We start from the raw sequence: 26,768 nt of genomic DNA on the forward strand, positions 1-26,768 counted from the left end.
GTCCATGCGTATCAAGGTAAATGTCCATGTTTGAATGGACTTCGACTTGTCCAGCGTAGTTCTTTTCACTGAAGTGTCTCCTCTCCCGTCCGGAGCTCTTTCGACGAAGAGCAGCAGCCTGTTTGTCGCTTGCTGATACGGTAAGAGTGCAAGATTTATCAGCCGTGGTTTGCAGGGCGTTGTTCTTGTCTTTTGATCAATCACATTTAAGGTCAGATTAGGCTGCCTCCATTATCTGCATGTCTAAAGTCCATGTGATGGTTCATTTGCGCTAGCCTAGCCTACAACTAACAGAAAATACCGCGCAGTCTACTGCTTAGCTTGTTCCAGCAATACCATGGGCATCTTGATTAGGCTGACGACCAAATTCAGTAGCCAAGGTTGCAAAACTCCTGAAATATTCAAAGTTGGAAACTTTAGAACTGGAAATGTTGGGGTTATTCATAGGCTGCATTTACATGAGCAGACATGCAACATTTTTAATAAACAATTTTCTTTATTTTTTTTATTACATTTTTGACTTCTAATCTATTTGTGAGTAGAACTTTAATGGTTGAAATTCAACTATTTGTGTGAAATCGGGTTGTTTTAACCAAGATCATGCTGCAAGATCTAGAATTGCATTGTATGCTTGTTTTTTCTCCCAACTACATTTAAGTTCCCTGTTATGGGGGTCTGCGGTGGTGTAGTGATCTAATGCATCATGGGATCCCAGAGGGGAGCGGCATATTGGGCCCCCTCTCCCCTTCACACTGACCGTAGGGGGTAATTGGACACTAGGTCAGGGTCAATTGGCTATCAAATTGTGTGAAAACGGGATACAATCTGAAAATGAATCCCGGTTATAGGGTAACTTTTGCACAAAAAAGTCAACATTTCCAAAATTCAATTTTACACCCCTTTGTAACCCTAGTAATTATGAAATGCCAAATTGTTAGACAAAAAAAAATACTTTTTTTTGTCTCTTAAAGACTGTTCTCTGAGCTATTCTCAAATCCAGTGGTGGTCAGTTAAAGAATAAGGTTACTTAAAGTTGAAGTTAAATAGCCTACCTTCATCATCTAGTAGAGTTAAAACGTCTATGCTTGAGTGGCAATAAGTAGGCTACATAGCAAAATACAAGATATCTTCATGAACCATAGCCTATGACTTCTTCTTTAGGTACATTAAACTAGCCTACATACTGTATTGCTGTAGATTAATCGTCCCTGGTGCTCAAGTCAAGTCAAGTCAACTTGATTATTTATATAGCACATTTACAAACAGGTGCTCTATGCCAGAAACCTTGAGCAGAATATCAGACATATTTACTGTGGTCATGGTGATTGCTTTCAAATAGGCACTCATGCCACCAGTCCTTGTGGAGGCGCAGAACATTTGACACGATACACTGATGTCAGTTGATCAGGATGCAGACAGCCCTCTCCTGACCTCCGGTTCTCACATATCTCTGGGAAACGTTAGATAGCCCCTCAAAACCACACTCAGTTATCAAAACACTAAATGTTGTTCCATATGTCCGCGTGGTAGACTTGTCCACATCATGGTAGACTTGTCCACAGCGTGGTAGACTTGTCTACAGCGTGGCAGACTTGTCCACAGCGTGGTAGATTTGTCCACAGCGTGGTAGACTTGTCCACAGCGTGGTAGACTTGTCTACAGCGTGGCAGACTTGTCCACAGCGTGGCAGACTTGTCCACAGCGTGGCAGACTTGTCCACAGCCACTCTGTTGATCTGGCTTATCTGCAAACGACATCCTTCAAGAGGATGAAGACCTCAGTTGAGATTTCCATTCTTTATGAGGAGAGGACTGTTGAAAGACAGAGCAGTCTATACAGATACTATATGTCAGTCTATACAGATACTATATGTCAAGGTATGGTATGTAGTTATCATAACACTCCTACAGGATCCAGAACTACCAGTTGTAGGTATAATGCAGAGGATAGGCGACTGTAACATTTTAGACTTGTAAGACCATCCTGATCTCACAAGCTCACGTTGGTTCTCTCCACAGATCAGGGTTGTGTGAAACAAACTTTCAAGTTCAAGGTCAAGTCTTTTATTGTCATGTGTATTATAAAATACAATGAAATGCACTGTGCTTGGCACTCTCAGACATCAAGACTTGACTTAAGACATAAGACAGTAAGACATTACAACAATATGACAGGAGACGTTTACAAAATAAGACATTAAGACACTATAGACACTACGAAATACGACAATAAGACATTAAGACATTACAAAGAGACATTAAAGTGCATAGAGCAAAAGTAGGAGCATCAGTGATTCATCAGCCTAACTGCCTGTGGAAAAAAACTGTTAGTGAGACGGGTGGTACGTGACTTGATGCTCCGGTAACGTTTTTTGGATGGAAGGAGAGAGAACAGTGCATGGGCAGGGTGACTGGGGTCCCTAATGATGGTGCAGGCTTTCCTCTTACAGCGAGTGGTGTAGATGTCATGGAGTTTAGGCAGATCGGTGCCAATGATCCTAGCTGCTGTCTTTACAACCCTCTGCAGTTTCCTACTGTCCTGGGAGGTCATGTTCCAATAACACACCGTGATGCAAAACGTGAGAATGCTCTCAATGGTGCACCGGTAGAAATTCGTGAGCGCTTTGGTGCTTAAACCAAAATTTTTAAGACGCCTCAGGAAGTACAGTCTCTGTTGTGCTTTCTTGAGGGTGCACTTGGTGTTCAGGGACCATGTGAGAGTGTCTGAGATGTGTGTACCGAGAAATCTAGAGCTGTCAACAACCCCCACAGATGCTCCATCGATGATAATTGGAGTGTGATCAGTTGTAGTCTTCCTAAAGTCGACAATGATTTCTTTAGTCTTACTGACATTTAGAGAGAGGTTGTTATCGTGGCACCACAGGATGAGGTTCTCAACTTCCTTTCTGTTCTGTAGGCCCTCTCATCATTCTCACTTACTAGGCCAATCACAGTTTCACTGTTTCCCCTTTCATTTCCTTGGAGGGGCATTTTCAGATTGGTTGTGACAGATGATGAAATGAACATATTTTCTGTTGCTGTAGATGGCTACCTAAGTAATGTAGCTACACTTTTGTGTATGTCTCCTGATGAAAGTAACTATTGTAGGCTAACATTAGCTAGCCTACGTGTTGTGGACTAAATGGTGTTGCATTCAAATTAGTTCACATTTTTCAAACATGCATTTTCAACAATGCTTTTGTAATTTCTTATTAGCTGTTCAGCATTCACACACATTTTCTGCAGGAAATGTAATTTTTTCTAGTAATATGTTTTTATGTGTTGTTGATTTATCTAAGTTATGTGCACTCATTTTGTTTTTGGGTTCTCCAAACTCATCTTAAAAATACGTAGTTTTCACGAGTCTGGACTTCCAGCCACCCAGAGCGATTTGATTGGGCAGGAGTACTTGCCTTGACAGACAAACTCCTTCATCCAATCAGCATAACAAAACATAGATCAAACAGAATGTTGAAAAGGTATTTTCTGCTGAGAAACTCTGCGAGTACTTGTTCTTCTTAAATTGTTGTGAGTCTATTTCTGCAATAACTGCACTTCAGTCGAGATCACTTTTGTCAAATTTGAACATTTATTATACAAGCGGCATAATACATAGCATATGAATTTTGGCGGTGTGCTCTGTCCGGGGGGGCCCCCTGCCTTCCACCGTCGTGGAAAGCGCTCCACCGGCGTGGAAAGCGCGTTAGCAGGGGGAGGCAATCTAGGTGTTCCCCCCCTCTGGGCCAAGCACTTGGCCCAGACAGCCAGGGGGAACGGCATCTAGCCCCCTGCCTCAATGACGATCAGAGTGGGCCGCGATCGGGAAGACGCTCGGAGGTAACTCAGCCCACTAAGACCGTCAAAGAGTGCCACAGGAGAACTGCTGTACATTATAGTCCCTGGTCCCCACGGGCCGACTCTTCGTGGGTTCCGCGGGAGATACAGCCTAGTGTCTCTGCGTCCATGGCGCCCGGAGGGACCGCTGGGTGGCCATTCGGAGACGTAGCGGCCCACGTTCGCCACGGAAAGCCACAGAGACCAGCTAGCGGCTACTCTGGCATCCACTAGCCGACGCTAGACAGACTACCCCCCAAAAGAACACACCAGCAACTCCACGGCCCGCATGCGCAGAAGGGTTGACGGAGAGCGCTCTGACTGATGAACTGATGACTGAGGTACCCCCCAACCCAATGTCACAGTCCACTCATAGCTCTTTGGGCATCCAGAATATCCAGGACTCCAGGCCGTAGGTAGCGTTCATAAGCAGACGAAGACCATCGGCCCATGGACTTCGGGGTAGACACCGGGGCGATGGTTGCCGCTCCTATGCGGAGGGAGTGCGCAGTGTACCGGTCCGGTGGGAGCCCACACGCCAGGCAGAGGGTGCGGAGTCCGGCGGCGAACCAGGCTCTGGTCATGGGCTTTGCCTCTCTCGTCATGAAGAGGGGCTCCCCCTCACCGGCCTGGGGCCAGCTCGTCAGGTAGGAGCTCATGGAGGACAGAGGACAAAACAAGGTGTTAGTGCCTGATAAGGAAACGTTCACGCCGGCACCGGCTCAGTCCGCCTTTGAATGCTGCAGGTGCAGGACGAAATAGAGCGCGTGCAACGTGACATCTGCCCGAGTGAGGTCGTGCGCGGGGTTGAATGACAATGTGCGTGTAGAATATTCACCGACCTTAAGGAACCCATAGAAAGCTGTGAGAATGACTGTTTCTAACATTAAATCCGAGTGACCACCAAAACACCCCTGCCTCAACCGTGCGATTAACCGATGAACGAGCGAAGGAGTGAAGGGAAGACGTATATCCATGCCTTGGGGATGCTCTTCGTGATGCCATTAAGGAGGAGCTGGACGGATCGGTTCCCCAGCAGAGAAAACGGTGGAGGGGTCCAGGCATCGCATGTGGAATGAACACCAGCAACAATACTCTTAACCGACTGAGGCCGCAGCCGCCTAGACACGACACGATGAACTATGAATGCTGATAGTATTGAATATTCACAGGCATGACGTTTACATTGAATATGGAGCAGAACGTAGTGGACGCCGGGCCCCAGGTAGCGTTCGTATGCCGATGAAGGGGTCCAGGCAGCGCATGCGAAATTGTACGCCTGCTACGACACTTTCGACCGATCGAGGCCGCAGCCGTCTGGATCCAACACGATGGACAATAAATGCTGATAAACCGAAACGCTAGCAGGCACGAAGGTTCATCAAATGTGGAGCAGAACACAGCGAAAAGAGACCATGCAGTCGCATTGGTCAATGCGGTCCGGGCCAGACCAGCTCTCATGCATCGGGCAGCGGATACAGTAGGGCACGAGGCATCGCTTGGTCCAGAACCATCTGCTGAAGAGGCAGACCAGGCCGGACAGGGCCGCCCGCAGCCGGGCACAGTCTGCAGAACTCTGTAAATCAAACAGGGAAGCGAGTCTGCGATTCGATCGTTGAGGCCGGGGACGAGGATGCGTGTAAAAGAATTTCCCCCTGCCCGGACAGCCATGCGAGCAGCGTATGAATTATTGACGAACGGAATGTACGAACGATCATAGTTGATAAATACACGGTGCACCGTTATGCAGAAGAGAAGCGTTTCCTAGACCACTGAGGGGCCCCGCAAAATATTAGCGACGATAGAGAAACTGCACGTCGCGCATAACACCCTATACATCGTCCAGTCGACAAACCGATCATGTCATGCACGCAGCATTATAATCAGGTGATTAGTCTTTGAAATAACGCAGAGGGCTAAATGCGAAGAGCAATGCAGGATCCCAACGCAGCGTAAAATGACACATCCGACATTGAAGCGTGACCAGCGCAGCATACATCCCTTTTACATTTAGAAATAAAAGCCCGTAAACCCTGCCCCAAACACCGCGGAGGAGCAGGCGACGAACGTAAATGGTGGAAGGAATAAGCACCGCGTTAAACCAAAACAGCCAGGATAGTCGCGCACACGCAGCAGATTGCAGAGCATAATGGCTTGTATCAATTGATGACAATGCACAATTTACAGTACGTTGCCCTAAGGAACCATGCAGTAGCCCGATGCTACTGACCCGAACTATTTATAAAGCCAATAAACTGCAATAATAGGTAAGGCATCATCGCCGTCGTTGTCCCCGAACGAGGTTTGGACATGCCGAAGCAATCGGCCATACAAGCCAGGCCTACCAGACAGGCGAGACAGCCTTAATATTATTATAATATTTATCGTTCCTTTAGACCTGGTCCAGGGCGATATCCTACGTATAACGCCCTGTTACTCTCAATGCAATTTGCCTATTAAAGCGCTTCATCGGCCCGGTCGTCCGACTCTACAGACAAAACCGTTTCGTTACTCACCAAAGTAAACACATCGTTGGAAAGATGAAAGCCTTTAATCCTAAAGCGCTACAGTTTGTAGTCCCCCACCTTTCAAATAAAGGGCAAATTTGTACACTTAAATGTTTTATATCCACAGCGCATCGACTGTCTTCTTCTACCGGCGAATCGGCGCTCTCCGCTTTGTTTAGTCTACTCACTGCTGCCGCCCATGTCGGGGATGATGCATTACATCTTAAATGGTGTGAGACTCGCGTTGAGGAAGGAGTCTGATTAGCGGGAGAACATTTACGCTGAGTTAACTATGGCAAACGATCTCTTCAGAAAACATTTCGGGAAACATTTATGTAACTGTTGCCTTATAAAATTGACAAGTACAATCATTGGCACGTTGTTAGATGTGGTTGTAGGCCATTGTATTCCCATGCAATTAAAACCAGAGCTGAATTGTATTATTGGCATATGTTTTCTCATTCCCCTATTAAATGGTTTGATATTCTAAAGTAAGTTGTTTTTTATTTGCTCCTTCCTCAACGCGAGTCTCACAACACCATTTAAGATGTAATGCATCATCCCCGACATGGGTGGCAGCAGTGAGTAGACTAAACAAAGCGGAGAGCGCCGATTCGCCGGTAAAAGAAGACAGTCGATGCGCTGTGGATATAAAACATTTAAGTGTACAAATTTGCCCTTTATTTGAAAGGTGGGGGACTACAAACTGTAGCGCTTTAGGAGAAAAGGCTTTCATCTTTCCAACGATGTGTTTACTTTGGTGAGTAACTAAACGGTTTTGTCTGTAGAGTCGGACGACCGGGCCGATGAAGCGCTTTCATAGGCAAATTGCATTGAGAGTAACAGGGCGTTATACGTAGGATATCGCCCTGGACCAGGTCTATCGTTCCTTTATCTCTTTACTTATTCATTTATTTATTTCTCATTTATCTTTATATTGTTTGTATCTCCGGAAGCAATTTCGATGCGATCATGAACGTCAGGTCCCTACCAGAATATGTAGGGGTGGGACGTATACCCATCTCCCATGTTCTCTGGAAAGCGCATTGTGCCGCCTCAGGGCATGAAATGCGCTATAACAAGCTTAGATTGATTGATGGGGACACAGCTAGCATTAGCCACACCGAACGGCTAACGCTAGCTGCGTGGCGGCACTCGCAATATGGGTGCTAGCGAGTAGAGCAGCAGTACAGCTGGAACCCTCGGGCTGCAACAATTGAACGCGAGAATCATGAGCTAGTATTAGCAATCTAACATAATGATGCCCCGACGTGCAATACGGGAACCTTGACGAACGCCAGCTAGTTAGCAACGAGCAGTATAGCCTGTCATGCAGCCAGCGAATCCACGAACGAGCCGCGAGGGGAGGACTTAGATGAACCAAATACATAACGAGAATCCACATAGCACGTCCACGCCCGAAACTGCAAACATTTCAATGGTGAACGCACCCGGCGTACATCGACAGTTGAGTAATGCGGCAGACGAGGCATGGACAACCTCCGACATAAGCGGCTCATGTATGAAACCCAGTGACCGGCGCATAGCAATGCTTAAACGGACTTCCAACGCAAGCTATGCGAGCAACTGAACCATACGCAAGTATGGCACGACGGTGCTACAGGGAGACGGGCACCTCGGCCTCGGAAGCCGGCGCTCCACGACGCCACTAACGGACCCCCAAACCACGGACCGGAGAGCAGGGTTGCCAGATTGGTGTGATGTTTTCCAGCCCAATGAGTGCTCAAAATCCGCCCAATGTGATAAAAAAACCGCCCAAATATTATAGTATATAATATATAGCAGTGCATGCTAAGAAAAATGCCTTTCAGTTGAAAAACCGAAAATAATAATAACTCATGTGGTAAACTGCAACATACGCCTACACACAGTCTACGAGAGAGAGAAAGATGCGTAATCCCATCAAATAGTCAAAATGATAATGCAGGCAACAAATTATAATAACACATGAGAAGCATGGCTATATCATGAATATAGGAACGGCGATGTTGCGGTCATAGACAAGAGAGCAACTCAAGATAAGATGACAAGCTAGATAACAAGCTTTAGTGGTGACAAGAAACCGCTAGAGAACGTGACAAGTGGACTATACACAACTTCCAATGGTAGGCCTATATAACCACCTGTATAACCACCCATGAATAGCCTGCCTGCTCGCCTACAATAACCGAGTCAGGAGTGTGACACTCAGGCAGGCAAGCAGGCAGAGACACAAGTAATGCATCACTCAATGATGCGACATCCAGAAACACCTGCTGTATATAGTATTAATTAAAAAATGTCTTACCTTCAAGCCGAACAGGCCAGGAGTCCATTCCAACTTCTAACGTAACTTGTCAATGTAAAATTATGTACATGTGGTGAACTTGCTAATTAGCAAGTAGCATATTAATAGATGGTTGAGTCAAAGCTCCCCAACAACTGTCGGGGAGGGTGGAACGTTGCAGACGTCAAACTGCTCCGTGAGACCGAGCGCACGTCCATGAGTGCAGAAAGCAGCGGTAATCCCATGCGATTTCTGGCATCAGGGTGCGAGCGCGCAGACACGAGCAATAGCAGTAACGGCAGCGGACGCCAGAGCAGAGAACGCGGAAGCAGCGAGCATGCAATGCACAACCAGCAGTAATGGCAAGCGCGAACAATGACATGTTTTGACAGCTTAAATACATGCGCTCTAGTGAGCTGACCAATGTTATGGCAGCTACAGTCAGCTGGTGCTGGCGTCATGCGTGACTGATTAACCTCAGCTGACCACCCCGGGCGTGACGTACGTGTCCTCGCCTGAATTTGCGTCGGAGACTTCATTTATGCGTGTGTTTATTCTTTTAACGTTAACGCTCGTTGCTTCATTCTACTAGCGGACTTCTGTTGTTCTCATCCTCATCTATGGGAACCATCTGGTGCCTGTCTGAGTCTCATGTCCTGTCACAGAAACTCTACAGCTGAAATTAGCTCTTTTTACAGTAATGTCAGATTGTTGTCCAACAAATTTTTTGGTTAATGATCTGATAACTGAAAAGAATTTGCATTGCATGTTTTTAGTCGAGACCTGGCTAAACAACTCTACTGGTGTAGCAACACTGATAGAGGCTTGTCCTCCAAACTATAGTCTTTATCAGTCAGATAGACAAAACAAGAGAGGAGGAGGGGTTGCAGCCATTTTCTCTATTCAGGTTGTTTGTAGTGACATTGACCTGTCACCTGGGTGACCTGGTGAATTCACATCGTTTGAATATCTTGCTCTTGAGCTCAAAGCAGAATTATCAGTGCTCATCATTACAGTATATCGGCCACCAGGATACTCCTCAGTATTTCTACAGGAATTCTCAGAGCTGGTTTCAGTTGGTATCACTAGATATGAGTGATTCATCTTAAATGGAGACCTGAACATTCATATTAAGAAGAAGGATGAGTCCAAAGCTATGGATCTTATGAATCTACTGAACAGCTTTGAACTCACTCAACATGTAAATGAAGCCACTCATCGGCATGGTCACACTCTGGACCTGGTAATAACAACAGGGCTAAACATTGACCAGCATGGTAACACTCTGGACCAACAGTAGTAATAACAACAGGGCTAAACATTGACCAGCATGGTCACACTCTGGACCAACAGTAGTAATAACAACAGGGCTAAACATTGATCATGTATCAGTGCTCCAATTACCTATTTCTGACCATCACTTTATTTTTATAACAACCTTAATCTTAACAAAGACCTTGAGAGAGACCTTGGTTCAAAATAGATAGACTGCAAGACTGAAGCACAGATCACCAATATCATGAGATCATATGAGCCATGCAGCTATGAATGCACTTTAAATGAGATGGTCCAAAACTTCCACAGTACTTTGTCAACTGCTTTAGATACTGTTGCTCCACTAAATGTTAAAATGAGGTCAGCTGACAGAATCTCCCCATGGTTGAATAATAGCAGTGTTAATGAAATTAAGAGGCAAAGTCGGGCAGCTAAAAGAAAATGGAAGAAAACTAGTCTTACAGTTCACTGTAATATATACAAGAAACCATGACTGCCTACAACAAAGCAACACGCCTTGCAAGAAAGGACTACTTTTCCAATATTATTACAGAGTGCTGGAAACTAATAATAACTCTAGAGTATTAATCTCCACTATAGACCAGTTAATCACCCCTGCCCCCGCCCCCCCCCCGTGTGGGGAAATTCACACGTATCACATTACCAGAGCTTTGTAAGATTGTGACTGAGTGTAACTCCTCTCCCTCATGTCTTGACCCTCTTCCTACAGAATTCTTTAAGCGGGTGTTTGACAGTGTTTCAAGTCATGTTCTGAAGATCATAAGCTTGTCTCTTCAAACAGGAATCTTCCCAGATGCTTTCAAAACAGCTGTTGTAAAACCGCTACTAAAGAAACCCAACCTAGATGTTAATGTACTGAACATCTACAGGCCGATATCCAACCTCCCATAAGATACTTGAAAAGATCTCAGTAGATAGTAGGTAGATAGTAGGCTTATCACGTTTGTCAGTGTTACTCGGAAAAGATTTCCTATGAGGACCTGTATAAAAACACAAACTGTCGCAATGTGGTGCTGGAAATTAAACGCCAGCTCCAAAGGCTAGGACATGTCCTCAGAATGGACTAGGACTGTGTCCCCATGCCTAGGACATGTCCTCAGAATGGACTAGGACTGTGTCCCCATGCCTAGGACATGTCCTCAGAATGGACCAGGACTGTGTCCCCATGCCTAGGACATGTCCTCAGAATGGACCAGGACTGTGTCCCCATGCCTAGGACATGTCCTCAGAATGGACCAGGACTGTGTCCCCATGCCTAGGACATGTCCTCAGAATGGACCAGGACTGTGTCCCCATGCCTAGGACATGTCCTCAGAATGGACCAGGACTGTGTCCCCATGCCTAGGACATGTCCTCAGAATGGACCAGGACTGTGTCCCCATGCCTAGGACATGTCCTCAGAATGGACCAGGACTGTGTCCCCATGCCTAGGACATGTCCTCAGAATGGACCAGGACTGTGTCCCCATGCCTAGAACATGTCCTCAGAATGGACCAGGACTGTGTCCCCATGCCTAGGACATGTCCTCAGAATGGACCAGGACTGTGTCCCCATGCCTAGGACATGTCCTCAGAATGGACCAGGACTGTATCCCCAAAGTAGCCTTGAGATGGACTCCACCTGGAAAGAGGAAACAAGGGAGGCCAGAATCAACCTGGTGGAGAACCGTGACCTCTGACCTGGGAAGTGAACATGTTTAACCCAACCTGGGGCGAGGGACCGCATGCTGCCCAGGACAGGACCAGAGGGAAGCAGATAGTCACAGCCTCATGTTCCTCAAGGAACAAAGAGGATTAAGTAACCAACCTTAGGGGCTAGATAGTGAGAAGCATGTTAAGCACACTGATAGTGTGAAGCATGTGAAACACCAGACATATCCCTCGCCTATATTTCAAGAACTCATATTTTAGAGCCTTGTTTTGGAGGAGGGTCACAGCTCCGTGGCCCCCCAGTCCTCCCTTCCTCCGCTCCTCCCATTTCCTCTCTCCCGCTCCAGAGGGGCGGCTTCTCCCCGGTTTGGTTTCTTTGTACGATACGACTCCCTCAGAGCTAAATATGAACATCTGTTCACCGTTAAGATTTACAATCTTGCATTATTTACTTTAATGGACCGTTTTGCCTTGCGTTTGGCATGCGTTTGAAACATGAGTATTCTTGAGAAGCACAAAGCATGGGGTGCACATTACAGTGTGTTCCAGACAGCGGAGGGGAATAACTGTCTTGGGGCCAGGAGGTGGGAGGGGTGGATTTCACAAGAGCTGGTCACAGCCCAGTATTACTGGGGATGGATGGCCTGTTCAACGCTGGACTGTTTACTCTGAGATTTTGTAAGGTGGCTGGACGAGCAAACTCGATACTCCTGAGCAAAAGCAGGGACGGTTTGTTAAGTGGAGACAGCCCACGACTGTCTTATTCCTTAGGGATCTTTGATCTCCCATGTGGTTTAATACTTAAGACACCAAGGAGCATGATTTGTTAACTACTACAATTCCCATTTTCATAATTTTTTATCTTTTATGTAATTTCGTTTTCATGAATGATATATTTATATATAAACAAGGTGTTAACATTGGCTAGAAGTGGGTGTTCCTGCATGTGTGCATAACAGAGTTATTTTTCTAGTCAATAGTTCAAATTTCTGGAATTGAGCATAGAATGTAGATTACCTAATCGATAGGGACAATGTGAAAATATTGACAATTCCTGGGTAGCAGTGGCGGTGCCAGACGGAGTGGGGAGGGTTGAGGAGCGGTCAAATCAAAACCACCCTATTTAATGAGTGGAAGGCCTTGGGGCTGCGGTCTGGAGGCGCAGTTAGCAGCATGGGATGACCTGCTCCTCCTCTTCCTTCTAGGGACACCATGGCCGCCCTCCTGACTGCCTTCCTCAGCGTTCTCCACGTCTCCTTGGCCCTAACGCTGGAACAGCCCCTGGCGGACCAAGGTAACTATCATTTATCATGAATTAAATGGTTCTAGCTGGAACCTTTGCTTGAAGAAATAGCTCTCACTGGACACATAAAGAGGTTTTTCAGAGAGTTTTTAAGAGTGTGTATTGTATCAGAGAGTTTTTAAGAGGGTGTGTTGTATCAGACAGCGTATTGCTTATAGGATGGAGAGTATTCACTGTTGAACATAATATGTCATCTTTGATATTCAATGTCCCTCTTAGTCTATGTTGCAATAGGAATCAACTCAATGCACGGGTGTAAAAATGTGTAATTTTCAGTTATACAGACCAAATGTGTGCAAGGCTGCAGATATGGAAGCATGTTAGGGGAGCTGGCCTCAGAACAGCCAGTAGAGTATCAGGGAACTGGTCTCAGAACAGCCAGTAGAGTATCAGGGAACTGGTCTCAGAACAGCCAGTAGAGTATCAGGGAACTGGTCTCAGAACAGCCAGTAGAGTATCAGGGAACTGGCGCCAGAACAGCCAGTAGAGTATCAGGGAACTGACCTCAGAACAGCCAGTAGAGTATCAGGGAACTGGTCTCAGATCAGCCAGTAGAGTATCCGGGAACTGGATGACAGCATTGCTGAACTGTGGGAAACTGTTCAGACACTCAGAGACCCCTTTTAACAAGCAGGGCCTGAATGGGCGCTGAGTGTTTGCATGCAAGCCTTTTTATTCACGATAGCGGTAGGTTCAGGCCTTAATGATGAAGTAGGCTGAGCACTTGCTCTGTGTTTTCTTATTATATAACTCCTTGGCTCCGGCTGATGGGTGTTTTGAGAGCTCACCCTCCTCCTCCAGCATGTTGTGTCTAAGGGTTTTATGTTGAAGGTTAACAGAGCGCCTCGGTTTTTACAGCAGTACTTCACTCGCTCTTGGGAATGAGTGAGAGGACCATTAATCCTGTGACTAAAAATGTACTAGGAAATGTTTTTCTGAGAAACCGTAGCACTCAGGCCGAGCGGGTCATGTCTGGGGGACGCAGAAAGACCAGGAGAAGAGTTTCAGAAAGACCAGGAGCAGAGTTTCAGAAAGACCAGGAGCAGAGTTTCAGAGAGACCAGGAGCAGAGTTTCAGAGAGACCAGGAGCAGAGTTTCAGACGGACCAGGAGCAGAGTTTCAGAGAGACCAGGAGCAGAGTTTCAGAGAGACCAGGAGCAGAGTTTCAGAGAGACCAGGAGCAGAGTTTCAGAGAGACCAGGAGCAGAGTTTCAGAGAGACCAGGAGTAGAGTTTCAGATGGACCAGGAGCAGAGTTTCAGAGAGACCAGGAGCAGAGTTTCAGAGAGACCAGGAGCAGAGTTTCAGAGAGACTAGGAGCAGAGTTTCAGAGAGACCAGGAGTAGAGTTTCAGATGGACCAGGAGCAGAGTTTCAGAAAGACCAGGAGCAGAGTTTGACGGACCAGGAGCAGAGTTTCGGACGGAGCAGGAGCAGTTAGTGTTCCAGAAGGGGGGAGCTTGCGAACTCGTGCACGTAGAGAAATCTCAGCAGCTTACTTGTTTCAATGGCTTCCTTTGCTCTTTGGCCAATCTTTTCCATCAATTACTTTTAAGAAGGCTTTGCAGCCATGCTTACGATTACTGTGTCACAGCATATAACAGCCCATATTTAAGAAAGGTACCTCATTCTAAGGTCCAGTCATTGCTCATATGGTGTGATTGGATATGATGTCTGGACTGAAGCAAGTTTATTTCTTTTTGAGGCACTTCTATGTTTGGGCATATTGGCTCATTCAATCTTGTATATTACCACTGCTGTCATAACTGAAAATGGAAAAAGGTTAATCAGGACTTCACTCAGAAGAGAGAGAGAGTTGTGTCGTGTTTTGCTGCCGTCTAATTTGTTAGTGGGAGGAAATGGCTGCCTTAATGTGTAGGTGGCGGAGGAGGAGAAGGTGAAAGCACTCTCCCCATGAACCCACTGAATGACTGAAGCTTTAATATGTGACTCACTTTAAATAGCGCTGTGCTTTCTCAGGGCCATTAAATAAGACACTATTGTACCATCCTTTCCAGAAGAAGAGAAACAACATCAGAAGGTTGTCAACACAAACTCTCTTTCTTTCTTAATTATGAGTAGCAAGGTTTAGTCAATGAAATAGCTGGAACATAATGTACAGATGAATTGAGACACATACTGTATCAATCAATCAAAGCTTTATTTGTATAGCGCATTTTTTACCCAGAGGCAACACAATGCGCTTTACAGAGAACAAGGGAGGTGGGCTTACGACCCACCCCTACATATTCCAGAGGGAAGCAAAAAAACAGTATAATCTGGGAGCCAGATAAGTGATCTGTAAAAATTCTTCCCTGACCCCTCTCAACAAGGCGATCGAGCAAGCTCCTGGAGTATGTTTGTCTACCAGATAAGAACATTTATAAAGCAATAAATTACATTAAATTACATTTTCAGAGTAAGAGAAGCTAAAAAACAACATAGGAGAGACATGGCAAATACTGGTGTGTGTTTGCTATGGCCCAGGCCTAAAGCCGGAAGTGGGCTGGTGTATGTCTGTTTGTATGTGTGTGTGTGTTAACTAAATGCTACGACATCCACAGCAGACACAGGGGTAACTATCGGACTCAGGGAGGTCTGCTGGTGACAGTGGGCATCCACTGGACCTGGTTAGAAGAGTATCTGCAATGCATACTCTCATCTCTTCCATCTCCCATCCTGGTTTTGAAGTGCATGCACATTTAGAAGCCCTTTGACTGGAGTAGAGAGAAATAAGACACTATTTAGTCCTGAAATGGAACGAATGGAAGTGCCCTTCATGCTCACAGGCACAATGCACACGCCTTCATGAGTTCATATTACTGAGAGAGCTTGAATCCGGGAATACTGGATCCCAAAACTGTATCTATGCTTTCTGGGAAAGGTGTTTTCCTGGAGCTGTGTTTGGAATGTCTTCTTGGAGCCAGTGGTATTTTTGTGTGTATTTCTGGAACTAAGTGGCCTGGACCTTGCAGGCACTAAGCTAACAGAAGTACCCACTCACACGTACACGCCTATCTACATGTATATACAGTACATACTTGTGTTGTATGTAATGGATGTATGTAATGTGATTCTACTGATCATGGACATGTTAATGTGATTCTACTGATCATGGACATGTTAATGTTATTCAAAGAATGTTGGATAAGTCATGGAAACTTTTTTTTCTTTAACCAGGGAACACTGAATGAACGATGGAAGCAGGACATTTCACCCATGCACACACACACGCACGCACGCACACACACATACACACACTACCACCTGTTTTGACTCCTCATTAGTCCTAGTAAATTGTAAGCTTAGTCAAGTGACTTGATTGATTTTCCATTAATCCGGAGGAAGCACAGTTCCTGGGAGAAGAGGATCTGGTAAACAGGTTATTTTTAACCTTTGGCTCCCCTGAAGAGCGTCTAACCAAGCCAGTGGTATGCATCTCCCCTCAGCACCGCCTCTCAGCTATGAAGCAGCCATGTTGTCTCCGTGAACCTGGGCCCTCTGCCGCTGATGTGGTCGGTCCTCTCAGTGGTGTTGTTGTTGCTGACTGACAGCTCATCACATAATGAGGAATGCAGATTCAACTGTCCAAGTGCCTACTTGGAATTATGAACAACAGGGAGTGTTTACTTAAACGAATGTGAAAGGAGGATTCTATAGAGTTTAGACCAGTAGTGAGGGGTGTGGTGGAAAACTCATAAACAGACAAAAGAAAGTAGCTGTTTCTCAGTTGCATTAGTTACCTCTGCCCACAGCGAATGCTGGGGTGGAGAGTAATGTTTTTGGTCGTGCATGTGATTCCGTGGTGTGATTCCGTGGTGTGATTCCGTGGTGTGATTCCGTGGTGTGATTCTGTGGTGTGATTCCGTGGTGAGATTCTGTGGTGAGATTCCGTGGTGAGATTCCATGGTGTGATTCCATGGTGAGATTCTGTGGTGAGATTCCGCGGTGAGATTCCATGGTGTGATTCCATGGTGAGATTCCATGGTGAGACTCCATGGTGTGATTCCATGGTGAGATTCCGTGGTGTGATTCTGTGAGTGAGTTCATGGCCCATGCTACTCCCCTCCACCAAATTTCAGGAAAATTGGTCTGATAGTTTTTGCGTAATCCTGCTTACATCCAATTCCCGGGGCGGATCCACAAATTAAAACAAAATTTTGAGCGAAGCCAGCTCCTTGTGTGGGGGTGCTAGAGACACAGGGTTTGGACTTGGGGTTGAACTGCAGGGGAACTCGCCCCGCTTATTTCTTCTGGGTAAGACATTTTGATTAGATACAATTAGATGGAGAGATAGACAGACATGGACATATGCCCACCCCCCATTGCTCTCTGCAAAGCACATTGTGTTGCATCTGTGTATGAAATGCGCTATTCAAATAAAGTTTGATTTGCTAATGAATATAGCAATACCAGACATGTCCTGCTCGCACACACATGCTCACACACAGAGCCATGAAATGTGGTCTGTTCTCTCCAAGCACCATGTCTAGTTACCACTGCAGTGGAGGAACATTTTCCAAGCAAGATACAAAGTCTGTTAGAAGTTTCCTAATCCTTCCATATCTGCTCACGAACTTCCTTGAACTGAGCGGTTATTGCTGAACCCCCCCAACCCAAATAGTTATTGAGTCGTAAACTTAGATCAAAGACTTTCGGTGATTAAATCTCTAGATATTACTGTCAATAAGAAATACAAGATATTAAAGAATGTACTGTAATATATATCCATGGTTTGTTAAGCGTCCTTTCTTGCCCTGAGGAGCAGAAAGTTAGAAGATAGACAGATCATAAGTGTATTGTTTGCTTCAGGAATAAAGAATTGCAATATTTTAAGCTGTGATTTTCTGGCAGACTCAGCGGTTCTCTGAGCTAACCCTAACCCTACATGCAGCAGTGAGGGAGGTGCAGCAGTGAGGGAGGGGAGGTGCCACATGAGCTCTGAGGACAGAATGTAGTCGTGAGGACAGATAAACAACAGTTTGTTGAAAGCTGCCTCGTAGTAACCTTTGCTCACGCTGACAGATTGAAAGCATAATGTGGATCCTTCCTGGAAAACACAGCTGTACCTCACCCCTCCCACAGGAATTATGTTATGCTCATTAGTCTTTCCTGGGAAGTGCACCACAGCCCCCAGGGGAACTATCCTCGGGCGTACTTATAGCTTTAAAAGAGGAGGAACATAGGCTATTTACATTTAAGTTGACTCTCTCTCCGTCTCTCTCTCCCCCTCTCTCTCTCTCTCCGTCTCTCTCTCTCTCTCCTCAGACCTCCCCCAAACACATCCCCATTTCAGGGGCTGCATCTCCAGGAACCTGGAGACGTTCCATTGTAGATGGAATGTCGGAACGTTCCAGAACGTCAGAGAGCCGGGCGACATCCGCATGTTCTATATTAAAAAAGACAAACCAAGGTTGTTCTGGAAAATGAATATTAAAATCATGAGTAATTAAAGATTCAATGTTTTGTGAGTGTGAAACATTCTCTCTAAGCCTCTTATTTTAAAGCATTACAGTGGGACTTTTCCACCCTCCTTCTTCCAGCCTGTGGAATGACCTTCCTCTCCTCTCCTCTCCCCCATCCAGTACTCCAAAAATGTGGAGCGAGTGTCCTCACTACAGCACCGACCAGGGAGACGAGTGCTTCTTCAACGAGAACCACACATCAGTCTGGACCTCCTACAGTGTCCAGCTACGCTCGCGTGACCAGGAGGTCGTCTATGATGAGCTCATCTTCAGTGTGGAGAACATAGGTAGGTCTGGTCTCAGCCATCAGTCAAGCCTCATTAACAGTGTCAGCCTCAACACACCTCTTACTGAACTGAAACATGAAAACCCAAACACAACTGAACACATCTGTCTGCCGCTATGACTCCATGGCTGATGTCAGCACGGTGAAGTGCGGATAATGATGTGAATGCTTTCTAGTTCACCCGGATCCCCCAGTGGCTCTAAACTGGACTCTACTGAACGTCGGTATGACGGGGACTCACTTCGACACCCTGGTGAGCTGGGAGCCGCCCGAGTCGGCCGACGTCCAGATGGGCTGGATGACCCTGCAGTACGAGCTGCAGCACCGCCGGGTCAACTCTTCGCAGTGGACTGTGGTGGGTCACAGCGTGAGGGAGGGGTCTGAATGAACACCATCATCTACAGTCTGAGTGCACCCAAGACAATTTGGTTTAAAGCCCTTTAGAATGATTTTTTTTCATGGTGCCCACCCACATCCATTGTATGACCAAAACGGTGGTAGAGCAATTATCAGACTTTCTCAAAAGTGCTAGTTTTGTCAACGTTTTAATCTGAACCCTTGTATATGATCATAAGTAACCTTAAAACAGGGCTAAACATGCATTTTCCCTTTACTACTCCTTTAACACTGGAATGATCAGTGAAATTATGGTCTCTATATTGTCCAAAATAGCACATTACCCCTTTAATTAATGTAATCAATTACACCTGTTTCTACCCAACAATGGGTGTAGCAAGCCTCATTGGATTAATCAATTTGCCTTATATCTGTCGGTACGATATATAGTGGTGGGGTACAGACAGCCAGAAAAACCATGTCATGAAATGTTCACAGATTGGATTTATATTATGGATAGTCCCTATATTTTATTTGGGTCAATACCATTTTAAAATACAAGATTCCCATGATGTGTTATGTTGGCTACAAAAACATTGTTTTCATCATTCATTTCCATAAAGTTGATTGTAGACTAATGGTGTAACTTGCACAGGTAGGTTAGATAAATGTGCACTATATTACTACTCTTCGTCTTAACAGTATAATTTTTGCTCTAATCGGGCTAAAACTATAACAGGATGAACAGAGTGCATCGCTAAGGGATACCTTTGATGGGTTCAGACCGCCCTTAAGAAATGTCCCCTGGCTAAGGTATACCTTAGCTAAGGAGGATCTGGGAAACAGCGCCATCTAGAGGGAGAGCTTACAACGTAGCTTACGACACACATAGCGCTACGATGGCTCTGGGAAACGTGGCCCAGGACTGATATGAAACCTATTTTACTGCCCACAGGTGGACCTTCAGAAGGAGACACAGTGTTCCCTTTACGGCCTCCAGACCAATATGGTCCATGAGGTCAGGGTGAGGTGCAAGATGCTGGCATCTATCAACTTTGGGGAATTCAGCAACTCCATTTTTATACACATTCCCACTGAAGGTAACAGCAATGCTAGGCGGTATTTTCATAGAACAAAATAGGTTTCTCAATTTTTATAATGGCCTTATAATGATTCTTATTGATAATGTATCTTGTTCATCTGTGCATCCAGAGTCCAGATTTCCCATCGCTATCCTGCTCATCTTTACATCCTTGTGTTTGGTGGCGATCCTAATGCTGGTCATCGTCTCGCAGCAGCGGAAGTAAGAAACCCATGTTCCCTCTTTCAAGCCTTTCAGGCTAAATGTAACTTTACTCAACATATTGTATTAGTTCAGCTGCTTTTTAGAAAATCACCTTTGGAACTGTGTGTCATGTGTGTCATTATTGCATCTATGTGCATGATTTGTGTGTGTATGAGACCAGGGGTGCCGTGCAGCTGGGGGAAGGGGGTGATTCAGGCTTTAAGGGGCCCACTAGAAGCGTCTTTTCAGGGGTCCAGAACTCCTGGCGACTCTCCTGTATGAGAATCAGGGATTAACTGCTTGTGTCCTCCAGGTTGATGGTTATTCTCCTTCCTCCTGTTCCTGGACCCAAAATCAGAGGGATCGACCCAGAGCTCTTAAAGGTATTAGCTTAGCTATTTGTCATTGTTCTCTCATACTTAAAGCCATTACCAGTAGTTTTTGTGGGGGTGAAATGGACAATGTGGAGTTTGTTTTTATTCGCTCTTGGGTATTTTATTTCCTTGACAATAGAAAGGAAAACTTTCTGAGCTGACCTCCATCCTGGGCGGGCACCCTGACCTGAGGCCAGAGCTGTACAGTGACAACCCCTGGGAGGAGTTCATCGAGCTGGACATGGAGGACCCCAACGGCCGACTGATGAACCTGGACACAGAGTGTCTGGTGGACCAATCCCCGTCCTCCGACTGCCCTCCTCTCTCCATCGGCTTCAGGGACGACGACTCGGGCCGCGCCAGCTGCTGTGACCCCGACCTCCCCGACCCCGATGCCTCACCCTTCCACCCTCTCCTCCCCAACACCAGCCCCAGCATTGGACGCCCGGGCCCAGCCGCTGCTGATCCCAGCTCCCCCGCCCAGGTCTACAGCCCCACCTCCACCGGGGCGTCCCCCTGGGCTGTCCATGGCAGGGAGGACATCTACGCCCAGGTGAGCGAGGTCAGGCTGTCTGGAGAGCTGATGCTGAGGCCCGAGGACCAGAGGGAGGTGGAGGAGACCTTGGAGGCTCAGAAGGCCAGGAAAGACTTCCAGCTGCTGGTAGTGAACCCTGATGGTGATGGCTACACCTCAGAGCTGGATGCTGGGAGGATGAGTGCCAGGCTGTCCAGAGAGGGCCCTGACGAGCCTGTCCTGAGGGAGGTCATAGACCCTGAACACACCCACTCCTTCGGGGAGTACCAGAGCTCATCTGGGGCAGAGAACCCTCCCGCTCCTCCCCCTGCCCCCATCTCCCCGCTGCCCCCAGTCTCTGCCTACACCATGGTTGAAGGAGTGGACACACAGAACAGCCTTCTTCTGAAGCCCAACCCCCCAGCCCCCCAACCCGTCCTGACCAAGTCCATACCCACACCAGAAGGGTATCTGACCCCTGACCTACTGGGGAACATTACACCATAAGTGATCATGTACAGTAGTGGCTGTGTCAATAGTGCTTGGCATTGAAGTTAAGTGCTTAAAAGTGACTGTATTTCAAGACCCAATGAGTGCCTAAAAGGTCATTCCTCTTAAAATGGGGGGAGCCTATCCTCCTGCCACTATTGCTCATTCCAGCTTCTATGACATGAGGTTTGGGGTTGTTGAAGGGAGGACAGGTTCTCTCTGAAATTGTTGAACTCTGAATTCAAGAGTCTAGCTCAACACAGGACTGCCTACACAAAGGGAATATCAAGAGCAGATGGTCATTCAGGGACACATGGCCACTGGTCCTGGCAACGTCAAACAGGACAGAGGAAAACAGGTGAAGTGACTGAAATATCAGCTCAAGGGGAAACATTTACTTAAGATGTTGTTGTTAATATTGTTTACAATAATTCCAGCAAATGATCGATATCCATGCAAATGTGAGCAAAGTTCTACCTTTTTTGCACCTGCTCAGTATTTTTGTTGTAGCCTATGTTCAGATGAAGTCAGCTTAATGAATGTTTGTTTTTTGTTGCTAAGCCTACAAGATAAGTCATATTCTTCTGCTTGAATTTACCATACTTACACCCAAGACTGGAAATGGTTCATTGTTTAGCCTACTGTTGACAACACACCATAACCTTCCTGAATAAACGGCATTCTTATACTGACTGAATTTGTGGCAGCCTATTTTTATGCTCAAGCATTGGGCCCCTTTGCACCAATTAGATACAGTGAATAGAGGTGTGTATATATATATATATATATATATATATAAGTAACCTCTCTTTAGGTGCACTTCTAAAATATATTGGGGGGTTGTGAGGAAAAACATTCACTATAAAAACACCACTTCAAGAACCAATCAAAATAACAGTCTGCATACACTATCGGGATTACACACTCATTACCAGACTACAATTGTTTTTCACTGCCATAGTTTTCACGTTTGGAAATACATGGAAGTGAACGAGCCATAGTGAGCCGTCAACTGCATTCACTTCCATGTATTTCTAAACGTGAAAACGCCAGTAAAAAACAATCAGTCTGGTAATGATGAGTTTGTAATTCCGTTAGTGTATTCAGCCTGTTATTTTGGCTCTTGATGTGCTGTTTTTATAGTGAACTTTTAACATTGGAGTCAACGGGCACTTCCGCATTCGTCCCACCAATTACGTTAGACTTGATCAATTAGCCAATTGCACAACTCCAGTACTTCCTGAAACTAGACATGCTTCTCTATTTCCTGTCCTACACTATTGGATGAAGTGATTAATCAGGTGTGCCTGACTGCAGCACAATGATCAGGCACACCTGATTAATCACTTCATCCAATAGTGTAAGACAGGAAATAGAGAAGCATGTCTAATTTCAGGAAGTACTGGAGTTGTGCATATAATGAATATGGCAGCTGCGTGAATAAAGCGAATTGCAAGGTTTTGCACTCACCATACCTTGACACTATTTTAATTTCAAATCGATCTGAAATACGTTTTGTCTTTTTGATTTTATCCGCTCCACAAGGTAATTCTAAATCTGCCCAGCCAGACTGTAAACTGGACCAGATATAGCTAGGTAGGCCTATTGAATACTGAACTGCGCTGTTATAGCCTATTCACTAAGCCATTGGAAAACCTCACACCTGTGTCCCTGTATGTCTCTGCTGCCCTTCCTGCCTGGTCTGTATGTCCATTTTCCTGTCACATTTTAGTTGGTCATCTAGTGCAAATGCCAGGGACCATTCATTGTGCTATAGACCTTTTTACATTTCTACATTAGCGTATCTACAGAGAATATTATTTCGTTACTCACCAAAGTGAAGACGGTTTTCGAAAGATGAAAGCCTTTTCTCTGAGGTGGCTACAGTTGCAGCCGCCCACCTTTTATATAAAAGCAAATTTTTTCACTTAAATATGAAATATCCATAGACATCACTAGCCTGGCTTCGCGACCTGATCACGTGATTTCTAGCATGTGAGATCACGTGATTAGGGTAGTAGTCAACGTCAACTAGTTAGCCCTCGCGAGCTGGCAGAATAAAGTTACTCAAGCCAACTAGCAAAGTAATTAGCAAGATAACACACATTATTTTGTAGCCTCTTGAAGACAGAACAGAGATGAAGAAATGTACATCGGTCAATCTCGACATGCTTATAGATGATAGCACTCAACTGGAAGAGGTGACGTTGGGGTCAGCTATCCAGTTAACGCTAGCTGTAGCTAGCACTAGCTAACATTCATGCTTGGCTAATAAATAGGCCTATCCAACGCTTCTCGGCGTGTAGCTAGGCAGCAAGTAGGCCGGAAATAGGCAGGTTTACCAGAATAAAAGTTCTGACTATATGAACGTCTATTTTCTAGAAAATGACAGAGCTCAAGGGTAGAAATAGCATCTTGGAGATCAAACTGGATGAAACCAACAGAGATCTGAAATTCGCCTTGACTAAAGAGAAGTGTTTGATTGAGGGTGAGAATTAACGTTAACTACAATGCCTTCAGTAACAGGTCAACTGTAAATATTTGATTCCAGCAGTGAGCATTCTAGGACTCTGATCTTGTTCAAATAGCCACATTCTTCCTGATATCAGACGAGTCAACTCGTTACACAGTCATCAGGAATCAATAAACTTCGGTGTTGTGGGCAGACTCGAAGGTCTTGAACTCTGGACCCGACTAGCAACAGCCTGTGCACAAATGGAATTTGCATAGCTCTGTCTCTATTGGTAGGCCATTGTTGTTGTCTCATTTGGCCCACTCGCTCCTAACATTGTCGACATTTCAATAGTTATTTTGTGCCACTACACATACCCCACATGGGAAGCCCCTAGTCTCAACAGACTCAAATATTATGTTGAATGGCTGCGCTCCGCATATTACATACTAGAGGTTCTCTCATGGGTCAGGCGTTGAAACTTGGGACGCCTTAACCCATTTATTTGTCTATACTGTAACAGTTGGCTTAAATCATGATGATTTCAGAGCGAGATATGCTGCTTGGGATAGGGAAGAGACTCCAGCAGACTCTGCAGCAGCATTGTGACCTCAGAGGTAGGCTAGTCTTCCCATCCACAGCACCACTGATGAGCTTTATGCACTTGGGTTGAACCACACTCTGCAGCATCATGGGCAACACTTCTGATGTGTATTGGGGATTCATTTGACACTAGAACACTAACTGTGAAATGTCTTGATTTGCTTGTAAGTGGAGAATGAAAATCTGAAGAGCAGCGTGGCAGAGCTGGAGAAACGGAATGAGAGCACAGTTGAGGTAAGGTCAGCTGAGGTGCGGTCAGTTGAGGTAAGGTCAGCTGAGGTGAGGTCAGTTGAGGTGAGGTCAGCTGAGGTAAGGTCAGTTGAGGTGAGGTCAGTTGAGGTAAGGTCAGTTGAGGTGAGGTCAGTTGAGGTAAGGTCAGTTGAGGTAAGGTCAGCTGAGGTAAGGTCAGTTGAGGTAAGGTCAGCTGAGTGCCATGTGGGTTTTTTAATGTGTTCATCTGTTTTTCTATTGATTGTTTTACTCACCAGTAGCCTACATAGTTTTGCCAATGCTATGTTTTTCCATTTGCTGTCTCCTGGGGGCGCTGTCTGTCTGCTGGGGGCTCTGTCTGTCTCCGGGGGGCTCTGTCTCCTTTGGACTCTCTGTCCCCCGGGGGCTCTGTCTGAGGGGGTCAGGAGCGTGAGGCGGAGATCCGGAGGCTGGGGACAGAGCTGTCAGATGTGTCGGAGAGACACCAGAGGGCGCTAGAGACTATCAGACAGCAGTGCCGGAGAGAGGTGGAGGAAGCTCACAATGAAACACTCCGCAAATGTGAGCTCCTATTCCTACAAAACACCTCTCTTTTGTGGCATTGCATCTCTGAAATGATATTACCTACATCTTTCATTGGAACTTATTCCATGTTTGACATATACAGCTTATGTAACATGCCAAATATAAAAGCATCCATACATCATTTATATTTCCCTGGGAGTGTTGAGCATGTCTTTGTGGTCAGTGGAGGCTAAAGATGCTGGGGTGAGAGAGGTCCTGGGGAGGAAGGAGTCGGATGTGGAGGAGATGAGGAGCAGACTCAGAGACCAGGAGAGGGAGAGGCAGAGTGAGATCTTAAAACTGCAAATGGAGGTAGGCTGTTCAGGTGCAGGTCAGCTTTATGGAAACAAAAATAGGGCTACATATTTTCACCATCTTGATTTGCTGTTATGCAGAAGTACTGGTTAGTACTGATGAGTGCAGAGGTATATGAGGCAGAGTGAAGGTGCCTGGGTTTGATTGGCTGAATGAACTGTGATTGGCTGAATGAACTGTGATTGGCTGAATGAACTGTGCTCTCTGTTGGTAGTTCGGGGCGAAGCTGGCCAGGGTTCAGAGTTCATCCCAGAGGACACAGGAGCCTCAGAGCTTCGGCCTGCTCTCCCAGAACATCTTCAAACGGGTGAGACGCCTCTAACCATCCAAAACCACCCAACACAACCATTTTTTACATTCCATTTTAGAGATTTTAGAGAAATTGAATGAATGGGCCTATTGTTATGGCCAATGTTAATTTGTAAGGAGCGTGGTATTTCAATGGAATAAGAGTGTGCATGCACGTGTCCCACCTTTTTGCATTTTTGTGCTTTTTCCTGATGTATGTGCTGTATATGTCATTAATTAGTCTGTGTGTGTGTGTGTGTGTGTGTGTGTGTGTGACTGGATTAACTGTGTTTGTGCAGAAGCTGCAGTTCCTCCAGGAGGAGAAGAACAGGGAGATTGAGGCCCTGCGTCAGAGAATAAAGGACTTGGAGCAGCAGCATGTCAGTGGGATCAGTGACCCCCATGACCGTCTCAAGAAGAAGAAGATCTAGCTTCTTTAATGGCCGGTCTCTGGCTGGGTTTGGACAGTTTTACTGGAACTCTGCAAACTATTTATTTCGACTGCAGCAATGGATGTTTTGAAATGTGATTACGGTATTCCTATCACACAATAGTTTGAGAAGATCCATTTTCACACATTTATCTTATGTGCTATTTCTTGTACCTCATTTCAGAGGGTTATACGGATTAAAGGAACTAGAACTCAAAGGATGCATGTTTTTTAAAACAAGTTAAAATTCCAGTACAGTGCCTACTGTATGATATGATGCTCCA

General features: G+C 45.8%; 2 protein-coding genes across 3 annotated transcripts; both read left to right on the forward strand.

Annotated features, from left to right (window-relative positions):
- Window positions 1-22,315, forward strand: LOC311312256 (growth hormone receptor-like). Its single transcript, XM_084442143.1, has 9 exons — window positions 1-140; window positions 12,778-12,866; window positions 18,142-18,286; window positions 18,459-18,625; window positions 18,801-18,979; window positions 19,916-20,060; window positions 20,173-20,263; window positions 20,559-20,628; window positions 20,759-22,315. Exons 2-9 carry the CDS (start codon window positions 12,785-12,787, stop codon window positions 21,638-21,640), a joined length of 1,761 nt encoding a protein of 586 aa, XP_084298269.1. The 5' UTR covers window positions 1-140; window positions 12,778-12,784; the 3' UTR covers window positions 21,641-22,315.
- ccdc152 (coiled-coil domain containing 152) lies at window positions 21,848-26,761 on the forward strand. 2 transcript variants are annotated; one of them, XM_084442145.1, is made up of 7 exons: window positions 21,848-21,980; window positions 24,623-24,691; window positions 24,847-24,911; window positions 25,313-25,448; window positions 25,636-25,763; window positions 25,981-26,073; window positions 26,357-26,761. In XM_084442145.1, exons 2-7 carry the CDS (start codon window positions 24,631-24,633, stop codon window positions 26,483-26,485), a joined length of 612 nt encoding a protein of 203 aa, XP_084298271.1. In that variant the 5' UTR covers window positions 21,848-21,980; window positions 24,623-24,630; the 3' UTR covers window positions 26,486-26,761. The 2 variants fall into 2 exon arrangements, with proteins under 2 accessions (XP_084298271.1, XP_084298270.1); XM_084442144.1 differs by having other exon boundaries at window positions 26,354-26,753.
- The last annotated feature ends 7 nt before the right edge of the window (window positions 26,762-26,768 follow it).

This window comes from Borostomias antarcticus, assembly GCF_949987555.1.
Source record: "Borostomias antarcticus genome assembly, chromosome: 8".
NCBI classification, from domain to species: domain Eukaryota; kingdom Metazoa; phylum Chordata; class Actinopteri; order Stomiiformes; family Stomiidae; genus Borostomias; species Borostomias antarcticus.

Excerpts from the sequence above, each read along its gene's own strand:
- LOC311312256 (XM_084442143.1), top strand. The coding sequence starts at position 12,785 with ATGGCCGCCCTCCTGACTGCCTTCCTCAGCGTTCTCCACGTCTCCTTG. Across the intron at positions 18,287-18,458 it reads ATTAAAAAAGACAAACCAAG|TACTCCAAAAATGTGGAGCG; the intron begins GTTGTTCTGGAA and ends TCCCCCATCCAG. Across the intron at positions 20,061-20,172 it reads TATACACATTCCCACTGAAG|AGTCCAGATTTCCCATCGCT; the intron begins GTAACAGCAATG and ends CTGTGCATCCAG.
- ccdc152 (XM_084442144.1), top strand. The coding sequence starts at position 24,631 with ATGCTGCTTGGGATAGGGAAGAGACTCCAGCAGACTCTGCAGCAGCAT. Across the intron at positions 24,912-25,312 it reads GGAATGAGAGCACAGTTGAG|GAGCGTGAGGCGGAGATCCG; the intron begins GTAAGGTCAGCT and ends TGAGGGGGTCAG. Across the intron at positions 26,074-26,353 it reads CCCAGAACATCTTCAAACGG|AAGCTGCAGTTCCTCCAGGA; the intron begins GTGAGACGCCTC and ends GTGTTTGTGCAG.